The 15,729-nt window shown below is 33.4% G+C and overlaps 1 protein-coding gene across 3 annotated transcripts; it reads left to right on the top strand.

Annotated features, from left to right (window-relative positions):
* Positions 1–12,071: 12,071 nt before the first annotated feature.
* LOC100244942 (hypothetical protein) lies at positions 12,072–14,732 on the top strand. 3 transcript variants are annotated; one of them, XM_010652759.3, is made up of 3 exons: positions 12,142–12,368; positions 13,535–13,566; positions 13,701–14,732. In XM_010652759.3, exon 3 carries the CDS (start codon positions 13,761–13,763, stop codon positions 14,616–14,618), a length of 858 nt encoding a protein of 285 aa, XP_010651061.1. In that variant the 5' UTR covers positions 12,142–12,368; positions 13,535–13,566; positions 13,701–13,760; the 3' UTR covers positions 14,619–14,732. The 3 variants fall into 3 exon arrangements, with proteins under 3 accessions (XP_002284421.2, XP_010651061.1, XP_010651062.1); XM_002284385.4 differs by lacking the exon at positions 13,535–13,566 and having other exon boundaries at positions 12,072–12,368; XM_010652760.3 differs by lacking the exon at positions 13,535–13,566 and having other exon boundaries at positions 12,142–12,372.
* Positions 14,733–15,729: the final 997 nt, after the last annotated feature.

Below are 15,729 nucleotides of genomic sequence, written 5' to 3'. Positions count from 1 at the left end.
CTTCGGTTTAATAAGTCGTCATTATATATAGGTCCTAGGCTAATACCTGGCTACCCGGAACAGCCGGTTTCTCCGGTTCCTAACCGGTCACAGGTTTTTTCAACGTTTAAAAGAAGTCAGGCTTTGCGGTTAGTCGTACAAGCCTCGAAGGCGGGCCTCCCATTTGTTCCTATGGCGCCACGTGTACGGCGTGATGTGACTTGGTCCGGTGAAAATTTCGGGATCACCGACCAAAAGCTGTGATGGTGGGACCACCAATGATTGTTGGAGTTTTGTGGCCTGACCGACCATGTGATTTTTAATGGGCGCTGACGTGGACTACCGTGGTTGGCTGGGCTGGCTTTATTATCATCTACTCTTCAAACTTATTATCTTATTGGATGGTGCCGTTTTAGTGGGGGAGGTGAACAGGTAGGTGATGATATCACTCAGTGGCCCTGGACCCCTGGTGATGTGGATCTTGAGTTTCATGTTTCCATCCAATGACTTTCTTTGTCTTGAGGGTCTACATCTCTTGTCATGGATCCAACTACATGAGAAAATCGGAGTGAGCTAAGAGCTTATGAGCTGGATTGTCTCCCACTTCTTCCCCCATACTTCATACCCATCACATGTGACATTTAAAAAAATTAAATAAAGGAAGGTTCCTCTAGAAAAACCTTGGAAGCCATATGGTATGTACAAGGCCAGAGTCGATAGTAAATTGATAGAGCCATGATGTAGTAGTATAATTCTTTTTTACCCAAAATGTGATATAAAGAAAATAAGTTTGCATGCAATTCTCCTACTTACATCATTTTCATTACATCTCAACATTTGGATTGGCCCCATAATTGCTTTGAATTTTTTTTTTTTCACTTACAATGTGAAAATTCTCCTATTCAAATGTTAGTTAGATCACCCGTTAATTTTTTGTATAAAAATATTTTTAAAATTTCTTTACGTCATTCGTTTATCTCATATACATGCATGATGTATGACATCGTCATTGTAATATTTGTGATTTAAAGTTAAAAACGTGTCATAATCGTCATAATCTTTTAATGATTGTTCGTATGTAATCTAATAAGTAAAAAAAAATCTTTATTATAATTCAGCTTGAAAATGATGTAGAATTGAAATATTTTGGTTGCTTATGTACTTTCTTTAATAAATACGTCAAAAAGCATATTCTTATATAAAGACTTGTACATTAAGGCTCGTATTGTTTCAACTAGTAGTACTGAAAATGAGAAGTTAGAAAAATGTTAAGCAAGTAGTATATGGAATAACCACACAAAGTAGGGTGGATTGGCTCCCACTTGCTCCCCATATTCATCTTCATCACATGCACCATTTAAGAAGGTCAAAAAGTACAAGAGGAAAATTTCAAAAGGTCTACAGATCACGGAGTCAGGATAAATTCACTATTTCTAAGTGCATGTGATACTAGACTACGGTTTAGAATTTGCTATAACACTCCTCACAGAAATCAAGGCTTTCGGGTTATTTTTTAAAATGCTCAAAATCTCCATTGACTATTTTTTTTTTTTTTTATCAATTTTCTCATTTTAAGTTATAAATGAAATTAAGAGTATGAAAACAATTTTATTTCTACGTCATAAGTCTTTTGATCTTCGTTTTCATGAAAAAAAAAGAGTAAATAATATAACTTTCACGAAAAAAAACAGTAAAACATAAAATAAAAAAAAGACTTTTATTCCAAAAATATGATTTTCATGGAAAGAGATAGACTCATAATAGAGATATATAAGAAACTTATTCTTTCTCAAATTATTTATAGTGACATTAATTTGATAATTTTAAAATTCTTAGAAATTGTTCCCTTAGTTTCTATTAATGAGCTCGGTTCTGGTCAATCTATTTGAACACCCAAATCTAACTCCAATAGCCAAAAATAAAATAAAATTATATTGTATTAAAATATAAGTATATACCGAGGATCATTCCCCATATAGCATTTTTTAAGCATGCCATGATAATTAAATGAAAATTGCTTGAAATATTTTATTCTTTCTCATTCCCTTCAAGGGAAAATATTAAATCTTGCAAGACCAACCTCCAAATAGAACATGGTTTCAACAATTTCATAAAAAAAAAAAAAATTAAAAAAAAAAAGAGGATATGAAAAATTATAATAAAACTTATTAGAAAAAGAAGTCAATGTATTAATTCCTATGAAAAAACAAAAAGTCACAATTAAAAAAAAATTAAAAGGTGTTGGAAGCATCATCATAACAAACAAATTGATAATTGAGAAAGAAAGTGGGAATTATTTACTTAATTTATAGCCTCTTATCCAATGGTAACATGTTCACTTGCCTTATAATAATCTGATTTCTCTGCATGAACAGCCTATTCCCATTACTTAATTAGAAAAAGTCCAGAATGAGTTGTTAAACTTAATTGAAAATTAAGTAGGTAATGTGGCAGAAAGTGGACTTAGTATTTAGCATTTAAATACAAAACCTAACCATGATTTATTAAACCGACCATATGACTGACTGCCCAAGCATTTCTGCCATTTTTAATAACTTAATGATATGATTATGAAACATTAATCCACTCTTTCAATAATCCTAATCAGCATCCGAACTTATCTTGCTCTGCAAATATTATAATTTATGGAGAGGGTATGCCTCTTAAAGAATGTTTCACGGCTGCTTTCTTTCTCTTTCATGCTTACGTATTTGTGATTAATTTATCTTGGACGGCTAGGGGTTTTGGAAGAAGAATATGGCTATAAATAGGCTTAATCATAGGCCTAAAAGTGGATCTCAACATGGTCTAGATCTGTGATTAGAGATTATTTTATTCTAATTTTCTGTTAATGAACTCATTTTTTTACGTCATTTGATAAGGTGAAAGGGCCTGTCTCTCATGTTTAAATAAATGTTTTTATCAAATAGAAAAAAAAAAAAAATTGGATGTTTTGGCAATGAAAAACCTTTTTAAAATATAATTCTCAAATATTAAGTCACAAATAAAATAAAATCATGATTTATGGTTGCTTCTATTTCATACGAGGGGTACAATTTGAATAAGTTAAGTTAACTATATCTAAATCTAACTCGATGTTTAGACATATTTAAGTAAATATTTTTAATATTTTGGTTGAGTTTTTCAATTCAAACTCAATTTAGATTGAACTTGATTAAGGTTTAGACGACCCATAACCTAACTTGAATTTGATTTAATTTATCTATAATATTTATTATTTTATATAATAATAGTCATTTTCTTTTTAATTTTTTAAAATATCGAATGATAAATATATCACATACTTTTCATTTTTTTAAATATAAGTTTTTTTTTATATTTTTTTATTATTTTAAAATTTTGTCCAATTTACAATTTAAATTGTAGCATATGTATATAAAAAAAAAAGTTTTTTTATAATTCATTATGAATTGATTTTGAATCATGTAACCAAATCAACCTGATCAAATCGAATCTAACTCGATTAATCCGAATTTAATTCGACTAATTCAAATTCAACTCAAGTTTAGACAAATAAGATTGAGTTGAGTACTTCTAATTAAAGGTCAAATTGGGTTGAGTTTAGGTTGATTATTTTTTAATTCCGATTAAACTTGGGTTAGTAATCAATAGGATCAACCTGCCCAAGTTGCATCCCTACTTTCTAATAAAAGCATTAAACTAAAATTTTATAACTAGGCTTAATTGTTGGGCTCAACCACCGATTACACGATGTCTATTGTGAGGTCAGAGATGGCCGGCCCAAATTGAACCTTCTCCTGTACGGCAGTACGTTCAATTTCCATTTGGGCCCTTTTCGCTGTAGCCCACCTTAATAGACCGGGAGCCATGTTAGTGATAATTGAGTTGGGTTCCAATACCAACCCTTTTTGTGGGCTTAGAGTAGCATTACCCCAAATCTTTCCTACCGATATTCACATTCCATGCGAGACGAAAATATCATAAACTGGTGAAGTATTAATAATTGAATTTTATGAAATAAAAAAAACGTTGAAAAAAAATAATTTGAAATAAAAATTGATCAAAACTTATAAAAATATTGATAAAATTCCACTCATTCCTATTTAAGATAGGGATTTGAGCTTCCATTCTCTCCCTAAAGTTTTGGGCAACTATTAAAAAAATCATGATAAATTAACAAAAAAAAGGCTAAGTTTTGGCTTGGAGTTCGACCCTGATTGGTGAAGACCAAGAAAAAAAGTTTATATACCACCTTTATGAGTATAATTTTCCTTGAAAACATATCAAATGGTTTGAAAAGCATACAACATACTTGCATTATCCAGATCCCACCAGCTATCTAAATCCAAATAGATCAATAAAAAGGGCAAAATGTAGTTGGATTGTGGGGTCGATCCATTAAGATGGATTCTTTCCCTAATAATAGAACTAATTCACATGTGAGAGAGTGGATGAACTATAGTTAGGCCACACCAGCTAGGGCTTGCTTCCAGATGATTATGGTCAAATTTTCTGGGCAACACTTGAATTATGGTCAAATTTTGTGTGCATCACTTGAATTAAAAATGTTTTTTATAATGAGTTTTTTTTTTTTAAGTATTTTTTTATGAAAAATAATTTTTACATTTTTTCCCAAATACCTGATTTTTATAGGAATAATACTTTTAAGGCATTAAAAAGGGGGTTTTAATCCTCACAAATAGGCCCTATTAGGGTTCTTAAATCTATAAATATACAAAAGTTACATCAATGAAGTATTTCTAATCAAAGTTGTATTATTGTTGTTTTACCTTGAGAATCCCTATTTTTCATTTTGATCCAATAAGAGAAATTAACACTTAATTTTTACCACTTTAAAACCTTTTTGCCTTTTATTTTTCTCACAAACAAGATATGAGAATAAGATTAGTTGATGGAACGAGAAGGGTAAGTTTAGAGATCAACTAGTAGTAAGAAAAGGGATCATTTGTTATTTGATCAGTTATTTCAAAAAATGAATCTATTTGAATGGTGAGTCATAAGACAATTCATAGTTCAAGTGCTTATTAAGAATAAAAATAATCCAATTTAGTTCCTAGATTTACCTAGGTTAATTTATGGATTAACAAAAGACTTTTATCTTTGAAACCCATTAGTATTAGAAGGGACAGTGTATGAGAAATCAAATCATACATAAATGACGATGAGAATTGCCTGAAAACGCTATGAGGTGTTTAGAAATGGTTGAAATAATTGAATAAGAGGATCACTATGATTATAACCTTTGTTACATTCCATTTAAGATTAGGAATAGACGTAATCGAACTTGACTTTTACTTATCTTTCATTATTTGAGATCCTATTCACCCTTTGGACTTCTATTGAATCTAGATATAAGCTTGATTGTCCTTCTTTTTGATATAATATACATAAGGCATACCCACATATAACCATTGACCAATGAAATTATCCAAGATTATTTAAAAGCTTTTATTAAACTTGAATAATATGATTTTAAAGGAGTTAAAAGTATTTTCATAAAAGTATTTTCTTACACATTAGGTGTTTGATAATTTTTAAAAAATTTAGGAATCATTAAAATAATTTATTCTAAAATCACTTTTTAAAATCCCTTTAAATCAAAGTCACTCCCAAACGAGTTCAAAGTTTTGGCAATACGAATTTTCTTTGACGGTCATCGCAACAATTTAAATAGGAAAGAGACGAATCGAAAGGGCTTTTTCAACCTGACTGTGACTGGTTGGGCCGCAGGCCCACGGCCCACCAAAAGCCACCCACAAAACTCAAGATTGACTCATTACACCTGCCGCACGGCAATGCCACAATCTTAGGAGAGATTTATTCCCTTTCTTTAATTTTTCTCTCATATTCCACCCTTGACCCAATGTGGCCCACCCACTAACTTGGGTCACTACCCTTAACCATATTGGGCTTCACCCCCAAACCCACTTCCAATTTTTATGTTAAGAAATTTTTTTCCAATAATAATATGACTTTTGTTGACTAGACACCCTATCCACATTCTACAGTGCTTTCCAAGACTTTTCTCACTCATTGCCGAAGTTAGGTGATCATCCCCACAAAATTCCTCGCGTGGGTCACAAGATAAAAATCAAAAACCATCTTTTTTACGTGGACCCACAAAATCCAACCCTAATGAAGGCTGGAATAGGGTGTAGACAGAACGAGCGTTTCACACGCAAGCCATACACCCTTTTCTAAAGGAGACAACACCACCCCTTTTGCCGCCACGCACCTACTCACACACCAAACTACCCTTCACAATGAATGTAGATAAGACACCTCTGCATTTAAGTATAAGTGTCTTTTTCCAGTGTGAGAGCAATCAACAATGTGAATGTGTTCAATGTTGGACCAGCTTTTTAGCTCTTTTGGGCCTTGGGATATTTTCTTTTTAGGTTTCAGTCAAACCAAACTCCAACTGTATTGTTTATGGGTCAAACTCCTTTGAAAATGGCAGCTCTGTCTCTTTTTTAACCAAGTAATGGCGATTGGTAAGTAATTTCAATTGGAGAATCCTATGTTGTAAACTTACTGTGCTTTTGCATGTTTGGATTGTGATGGGTATGTCTTCATCTTAAAGCCCTGTCTTCCAAAAGCTACACCAAAGCCACCCCTAAACCACTGACTTTTCAAATGATTTTGGTCTCCAATTCCTTGCTTCTTACCATGATATCAACTTTACCCCTTCAAATTTGACAATTAATATTTTTCCTTGTACATTTTCTATCGTTGTCTCTTTCGGCACTCTCGATAATCTCAATATTTCTCCATCGGGTATAATTTAAAGCATTATTTAATTAAAAAGATTATTGAAAACCCAATTTTGGAAATCGAACCCTTTATCATTTTTATCTTATTTTGATAAAAAATACTCATATTATTTTATTATAAATATAACAATTTCTTTTAAAATATAATGTTAATACTTAAAATAACTAAGGGTATTTATGTAAAAAAAATAAGTTATCCTTCAAATAAAAATATGAGAATGAATAAATTCATGGATATAGAGAGTATTTTATCCCTTTTAATAAATTATTTCTAATTTAAACCCAAACAAGGTGCCTTACGCAATTCATTTTCCATCCTATTCAATTGAAGTCCCCTAGCTATAGTCTTTTGTCCTGTAATAGCATTCGCATCTGGAATATCGAATCTAGCTCTTAGTTGGTCTAGTTTAACCCCTCCCGGACTCGTAACAAACGGCTAGGAACAAAAAGAGGCTATCCAATGAAAATCCTAACGATTAATACAATTTACATACAGAAGATCGGGACTACACGTTTGATAAATTCAACTTTAAAATTTTTCTTAATTAAATTATTATAGTATAATTGTGCTTTTTAGGTGAGGTGGGCTTCAAGATGAAATGGGAACTTGATGTCATATTTATGATATGACAGCTATTTCTATTTTTATTTATTTTAAAATAGCAAAAGTGAAGAGTGATGAGGATAAAAATTGACATTACATTTCAGAAGATATTTTTAAGACCTATATAAGAATCCTTTCACTAAAAGGTCAAAAAGATTATGAATAAAACAGAGCGGCAGTTTTAAAAATGGTTGGCTATATTAAATTTATTTTTATTTTAAAAAAAATTGTAGAGTAAGAAAAATGTCAATTTAGGCGTAGTTTATATATGCAGAATTATTTTATATTTATAAAAATAAAAAATGTTAATAATTTCCATATAAAACACAAAAATTCTTTGACTTAAAAACACTTTTTAAAAATTGTTATTTTTAAAAGTGATTTTTGAAAAGGTAAGGGAAGTCTATAATGTTTTTTAGACGTTATTATTATATTTTATTTTTTAAGAATAAAAAAAGGGAAGTCTATCAAATGAAGATTAAGGTTATGTTTGGGAATTATTTTTAATTTTATGTTTTTTAAAATAAAAGAAAAATATGTTTGATGATAGGAAATAAAAAATAATTTTCTATTTTTTAAATTATAAAACAAAATGTTTTATGAGAACATACTTTAATTGTTTTCAAATATTTTAACTTTTTTTTTTTTGACATATTTAAAAAAATAATTATATAAATATGGGAAATGATTGAAAATGAAATATTATAGACAAAAATTAATTTTAAAAAAAATCTAAAAATATATAAAATAAGCTAAAAATATGGAAAATACCTTAAAAATGTTTCTAGGGCCTAAACAGATATTTACTCTACAAAATACGGTAATAGTTTTTCAAAATAGTTCTCATAAACTATTTTTTAAAATTATTTTTCAAGTATAACTTTAATGTTTTTAAAATAAAAAGAATTTTCTAAAAGACTAAAAACACCAAAATAAAATCACTTAAAACACACTCTAAAACCAAATGTACAAATGGAATATAAATATTAAAAATAGTTTGATGGAATTTTATTTCACTTTCTTCCACAAAATTCTTTCTCAAGAAATTTTTTAAAAAGAAATAAAAACTATTTAAAAAAAAATTAGATAAATAATTTTAAAATAGAAACTCTCTTCCAAATCAACAAGAACCAAAAAAAAAAAAAAAATTATAATACTACAATGCATGTTCAATAATTCAAATGTTCTCACCTATGGATATTTCAGTTCAAACTTTTGACAAATTGTTTCTAGAACCAACTTTAAATGCCCTCTTAATAAGAACAAAAAGGCACAAATTGAGATAGAAGCAACATATGAATCAATTGACCCCTTTATAACTCTGGAAGCATCTCAAGTGGGGGACACCATTGAAGGTGTTAGTACCCCTACCCCAACCATTGCAAGTCAATGTAAGGTTTTCACACCCCACCAGGACATATGAGCAGTGGTGGGGAACCCACTTCCCCCATTTGTCACACTCATCCCTAAAACTTAGGGTTTGATCAAAATTAATGAAAATTCAAAATGTACCGTCTCATGGGTCAATGACCCAAACACCCCAACATACATTACATGTGTTTTGCTAATGCGACAATGCCGTTCATAGACTGCTTTCCTCCAAAAAGAAAACAAAATCGAAACCAAATTAATCTACAAATTTCTAGTTGAAACAAAATAATTTTGTTGGTATGTGGAATGGTGCACGTTCGACCTATTGATGCTACGCATCGGCATGTGCTGGTGCCTGGCGGCACGGTCCACACGCCAAGTGTTCGCCGATGGAGGGTCATGCACGGCACGTGTGTGCGACTTTGAGGACTTGGCACCACATACACTTGTCGCCCCTCGAGTGGACTCCACATGACTCGCACCTAATCGCCATGTGCCTTGGGCGCAAGATGGCAAGCCTATGGGCTTATTATAAACTTCTCCATGGCCCCCCACCTTCTAATAGAGACATGTAGATTTTATTTTTAATCTTATTTGAAGTAGAAAACAAAAAGTGCTTAGAGAAGGGTAGATTCTCAGTGGGGCAATGGGACGGGGATGGTGTGGCACCGTCTCATTATGAGGGAGAATGGTGGTTTTTTTTTTTTTTTTTTCTTATTTTTATTTTTAATAATAATAAGAAAATGATTATGATTAATTTAATAAAGATGAATAAAAATAATGGGGCTTTCACATGATTAGGTCGACAGGTAAAGTCGTTTCTAGTTAGGACTTAAAGGAGGTAAAAGGGCGACCGGTCGGCACTTTTTTGGACCGTTTCTCGGTCGCTTCCCAAAGTACTATAAACTTATTTTGGTGAGATTACTGTAATACCCCTCCCAGTACGCTAGGGGTGTAGGGTTGGTTTGGATTGCATGGCTGTATGCATAGATAGAGTATCCAAGTAGATGAATGTTTTGGATATTATTTTAAATTTTGTAGTAAAAATTTGTGAACCATTAAGTCAATATGAGTACAAAAGTTTGGAAATGTATTTAGAGTGAAATCAATACTTTTCAATCATAAGTCATAGCATGGTATAAATTTCAATATTTAATAATCTAGACACTAAATCGATACGTAAGCAATTATCTAATAATATTTATTTTTTTATGTTAGAATATAGTCCCACTTAAAGATCAAATTTATGGTCAAAACCATTTCCAGCCACCCAACTAAAAACCCTAATCTGTCCATGACCGTATAGGAATTCCACATGGGTCTAAAAATGTACGCAACTCAATATCCAATCCCCATGGAGCATGAAAATATTGGGACTCTTGACAACTTCAAAGTGAGCAAGTTGTACAAAAATGTTTATAAGGTATAATGATTGAATTCTCTTAACACCAATTCTGCATAGTGCTTCAAGTATAAATATTCTAGAAAAGGCAACTTTATGCAGGGTACCTGGGAAATCAAGGAAGATTAAACAACTATGGTTACACAAAGATTAAGCTGCTAGATACATTGCATTAAGAGAACCATATTTTTTAATCCTCGGGTTTTGTCGTAATCGAGGAGTTTAAAAATAATTCAGCTGATTAATTATTCGTTAACAGCAAAAAGCCGATTAAAATATAGAAAACTAAGGATTAGAATAAGATTAGAGGAGCACGGGCACGCCTCTTGATGCCCATTGTATTGTATAAGCAGACTACTAATGTATATATATATACATATTCAATCCCAAAGCTTGGATTAATGAATGATAAAGTAATTTATAAATGTGTGCCATCATCATTTGTTATTGATCTAATGGCTAAGGTTGAAGTGTTAAGTTATGGCTCTTTCATGGTACTAAGTCGTGGAATATAATATGTAGCGTGAAAGAGTGCTGAAACCGCTTGTCGGGAATGACAACAGAAATATTCTGGTTTTACGATGAAATTCCTCACCCATGTTCATTGTCCCTGTCAGAAGCCAGGCTTTATCCAGTTGGTTTTGTACTTGTGATAAAAAAACTTAAGAGAAAAGAAAAAATAAACCTGGACCATGTAACATGGGGACTTATGCAAATGGAAATGAGAAGGGATGGGTTTCTAACGTATTCAATGAACTTACCTTGTGTGAAAAGATAATGAAAATGGAGATTGGTTGCTAGGCCAATTAAAATCCCGATGTGGGGTGGTTCAAAGGCTGGAAAGGGTGGGACATTGTCATGTGTGAGCAGCGAGTATGGCCTGAAGAGATATACATGGAAGTTTGAGAAAAGTTGCCGAAGAGAATAAGAATATGGGTGTAGAGAATAAGTCAACCCAAGTATGGTTGGTTTCAGTTGTCTTGGGCAGTTCACAAGGCAATCTAGCACAGCGCCTCCTAGGAAGATAATCTAAGAAAATGGATCCATTACCAATTAAAAAACACTTCAAAATTTAGTTGAAACTCTATAAAATAGCATTACAATAGTGGTAGTGGGTGGGTGTTGCAAACTACAGAGAATCATTTTGATAATCCAAGGAGAAAAAACACTGCCTACATTACCAATTTACCAGCCACCTATACAGAATCTCTCCATGGAAACTAGCAACTCTTTATATAGTAAGGAATGGAGATTTCCCAGATGGTAAAACCCCACAAAAGATTTATGGTTCCTTATTATGAATATGGCCGGCATACCATATATGATGACTCCCTTAAACATATGGTCAAAATGCCCCAACAACCTTTAATTTTTACCTTGTACACTTCATTGAGAAGGATAGCTGGTGATCATGGCTGTTTATAGGTCATCCCATTCTTCTTTGACTCAAGAATTATCCTGTAGTAAATTTGTAAAATTAGTGAAAAACATTGTACAAAAGACAGGAGATAACCCTTTTTTTTCCCTTGGAAACAAAGGAATTGGATGGTGGTGATCATCATCATCTGTGTCCAATAAAAGAGGAGATGTGATCATCAATAATGATGGTGAGTCACAATTGATCAAGCTCTGAATGAGTCTCAAAAAAGTTCAAACTCCAAAAAGCCGCCGGAAGGGAAATTTTCAGTCTCAAAAAGGGCCAAAAAGGGTGTTGTTGGCAACTTACCATCCACATAATACAGTTTTCTATTTTAACCTCTCTGGGAAATCAACCGTTTTTCTTCCTCAAATAATGGTAGGAATATATATATACATATTAAAGGAAAATCTAACTGGATTTAGTCATCATTTGACTATGAGACACAGTGAGAGTAGAATTTTGTTTTAAGGGACAAAAGCCCAGAAAGTGGGGGAGAGTTTTTCTCTTATAATTCAAATTTCATATATATATATATATATATAGAGAGAGAGAGAGAGAGAGAGAGAGAGAGAGAGGAGAAATGGAATCTGCAATTTCTTATTTTTCTAATTGGAAAGTTTTTGAATTCCCTTAAATTTTTCCTTGGCTGATGTGGATTGGTGTTTCTGGAACTTTGTAGGAAAGCCACCAATGACCTTCTCCTTTTTGTTCTATAAATGGGTCACTACTGTCCTTGGTTTATCTCCTAATATTCGAGACTTTTCTCTCTCACACAGAGACATGGAGGACATGGCATCTCTGTGGAATTTTCAGGAGGTGGGTGCGCCTCATTCCTTGTCTCCAGCCCTTTCCAGTTCATTTTGAATGGGAGTTCTTTCTGGGTTTTATGTTGGGTTTTCTTTAATGTTGCATTTCCACTTCATTTCAATGTCTCTTTGTGTGATGATTGTTCATTTCTATTTGCTTATGTTTCATTTCAAGGTGTACTTGTTCTTTATATCATCCATATTTTGCCTTGAATATATCTCATTTTTTGTTTGGATGATACTCTCTTATGATTCTTCTGTTGGTTTAAGGTGATCCATGGATGTTTTTGCCATTTTTTCCTTCACCAGAGAAGCAAAAATGTTGCTGTTCTTCTTTTGTGATTTTTCTGTCAATTCAAAAGGATTTGTGCTGCTATTGTTCCATTTTCTTCATCTGAGAAGCAATTTTGTTCTTCTTGTTCTTCCCTCTTCTCTCTTTTGGATTATTTGAATGCTAGTGTGCTATGGGAATATGAATATGGCCATGAAGGTCTGGCTTCTTTTTCTCTGAAAAAGTGACAATCAGCTCCAGAGCAGTGGCTTAGTGGGGCTCAAATTATGAGCGAGCCATTGTTTTCTAATGTTTTAGTTAAATTTTGTTGAAATTTCAAAAACCATTTCCAAGAAATGAAAACAAAAGCAGAAGATGAAATATCAGGAAGATAATACCAGAATACATAAGACTCTGGGGCAATTTTTGGAATTAACATAGTATTTTTCAAATTCTACACTTTTTCAAGATAGGGTATGTGGTCCATGCTCCCTTCCTCGTTTACAAATACATGTTGGTATACATGTTTTGCCTGCAATGATCAAAGCATGTGCATTTGAAACTAGGGAGTTAGTATTTGTCGGTTTTGGAGTAAACTAATAAGAGTTTCTTTTTCTAACAAAAAAGAAGAATAGGTTGACAAAATGTCTCGTGATCTTCATGGGCCCATGTTGGATTTCACTGCTCTTCCTAACTTTGAAATAGTTGTTCATCAACTTGATTGATATAGAATCCCAGTTTGTACCAATGGATATTTTGTAATTTTCCAAAAAGCCGGTTGGTATCCATGTTCTCTCAGAAATTAGGGGACCCCTGTCTATTCTCCTTGTCTCTGTTTAAGCACAAGCTTTCTGACTTTTTTCAAGCACTTAAGTATCTGGTTGTGATTTTTATAATGTTTGCAGATGCTTTTCATCCCTGAAGAATTGGCTTTGTGGTAAGAGTTCTGTTCTAGGATTCCATAAATGTTCCCATGATTGATGAATTCTGTGTTTGTATGCTTGTGCTTTTTAATTTCAATGGTGTTTTTGAATTCTGTATCAAACTCACTAGTTCATGTTGAATCTGCAGAACATCGAAGAGCTGAAGCAGAAGCTTTTGTATGCCACCATTGAACTGGAATCAGCAAGAATGGAAGCAAATGAGGAAATGAAAAAGAACAAGGAGAGCATCAAGCAATTACTTCAGCTCTTGAAGGTTGCTTACCAAGAAAGAGATGAAGCAAGAGATCAGCTGCAGAAGATACTGAATAAGGTCATGCCTTCTAGCCCGCCTGAGTTCTTGCCACTTCGACCTCAGCTCCAACCTGAGAGCCCCCTCATAAAGCCCACCAAAGCAAACTCCAGCATTACTGAATCCAACAGTCTATCAGAAACATATAATCCCCAGTCCCATGGCTCTCCCCCAGTGGATTCCTTCTTTGATACAGTAACGTCCCCGGATCTATCCAATATCACCTTGGCTGATTCAAGTAATATGGCATTTGTGAATCAGCCTTTTGTTCAAGAGTATAATGGCTCTGTACCAGCAGGTTTGGTTTCTTCAAGAACGGCGAAGATTGACCAAGCTTCTGCAGTAATTGATAATCTTGTTAAGGGAAAAGCTCTGCCTCAAAAGGGAAATCTTTTACAGGCTGTAATGGAAGCAGGTCCCCTTCTTCAGACACTACTTGTTGCAGGGCCTCTTCCCCGGTGGCGGAACCCTCCCACACTGCAGCCCTTCCAAATTCCACCTGTTTCTATCAAAGGGTGTGACACAGCAATCAACAATCAGAAAACAGCTGCAAATCTGAGCAATTTTGTTCAAAAACCATTGAACTCCTCATCATATGTTGAGATGTCTTGTGGTTCTTCTCAAATGTTTTCCTCATCGATGTTGAATTTTGCAAGCGGTCATAATGGATCGTGTTTCAGCACTGGGGGTCTGCTAACCTCTGGTGTCAATATTAACAATCAAATCCCAACTGGCAAGAGACAAAGGTTCCACTGAAGCCATGAAACTTTGCTACTCATCTGTATAAAACAAACTGATGGTTGATGGTGTAAATGGTTCACATTGTTTTCAAATTTGGATGACATAGCTATGACTTAGCTTCTCCATTTACATTCTTCCCCATCCTAGTTGTTATGTTTCTAGCTTTGATTTGAAATATGATTATATTGATTGAAGATTGTGAAGCTTAAAATACTAAAAGAAAACAGGTGATCAAGGGCTTTCCCCTAGGAAGCCTTCCACTTGTAATCTCTGGTTCTTGAGGCTGCATCAGAACCTTGATTGTTTAGATCAATGAGCTTCCAATATCAATCAGTTCACTTGAGGAAGAACTAACTTCATATAGTCTGAATCTAACATAAACATGAATTGAAATTAAGGGCAAAGCAGTTTGCTTCTATTGAAAAAAAAACAATGAGAAATCCAAGCAGAGAATGAGTAAATCAAAGCCACTGATATGAAATCTGCATTGCAGAATGAAGGGCTATCATTGAAATTGCTTCATTGCATGATCCCAAAATCTAGTCTCGGCCCATTGAAATTTCTAAGTGCAAATTTTGCAAGGAGCTGAAAAGTCCATTCTGCTAATTGCTGTTAATCTGAACATCACTGCCACCATTAGTTTGGAACTTAAGTCATTCAAATTACAAGGAAGCAGCTTATAGTTTTAAGTTGGAGAAACTCTGTTCACCCCTTGAAAAGCAAACAGATATGAAATTCCATATGCTGCGTTCTCCACTGAAGCTCCTACCTCGTGTTGGGATGAAAGGAAATCAAAGTGTGAAGAAAACGAACCCTGGAAAAAATTTACATGGGTTGCAGGCTCCAACACAATATTGCTCTCTGGACAAGAAGTGTGTTTGGAACATCTTCATGTTTGTGCAATTCACCATCTAGTTTTAACTGTTGTCCATTCTCAATAACAAAGCTATTTTCATAGAAAAAAGAAAAAATTGAATCAACCCAAAAGAGCATGGAAACTATCCCTCTCATTAAAGAAAGAGAAATGAAACAAACCTGAAGACAGGAACCACAAAAGCTACCCCATCTCTGCAGTCACATTCTCTTGAAGATGAAGTGTTCTTTACTAAAATCACATCTGTTGCAA

The sequence above is a fragment of the Vitis vinifera genome, chromosome 6 (genome assembly GCF_030704535.1).
Source record: "Vitis vinifera cultivar Pinot Noir 40024 chromosome 6, ASM3070453v1".
NCBI classification, from domain to species: domain Eukaryota; kingdom Viridiplantae; phylum Streptophyta; class Magnoliopsida; order Vitales; family Vitaceae; genus Vitis; species Vitis vinifera.
The sequence above is the reverse complement of the archived record's forward strand: the minus strand, read 5'-3'. Positions and strand labels throughout refer to the sequence as shown.

Coding starts and splice junctions, on each gene's coding strand:
- LOC100244942 (XM_002284385.4), top strand. CDS start 12,243: ATGACCTTCTCCTTTTTGTTCTATAAATGGGTCACTACTGTCCTTGGT. Junction 12,369..13,700: donor CTCTGTGGAATTTTCAGGAG/GTGGGTGCGCCT, acceptor TTGAATCTGCAG/AACATCGAAGAGCTGAAGCA.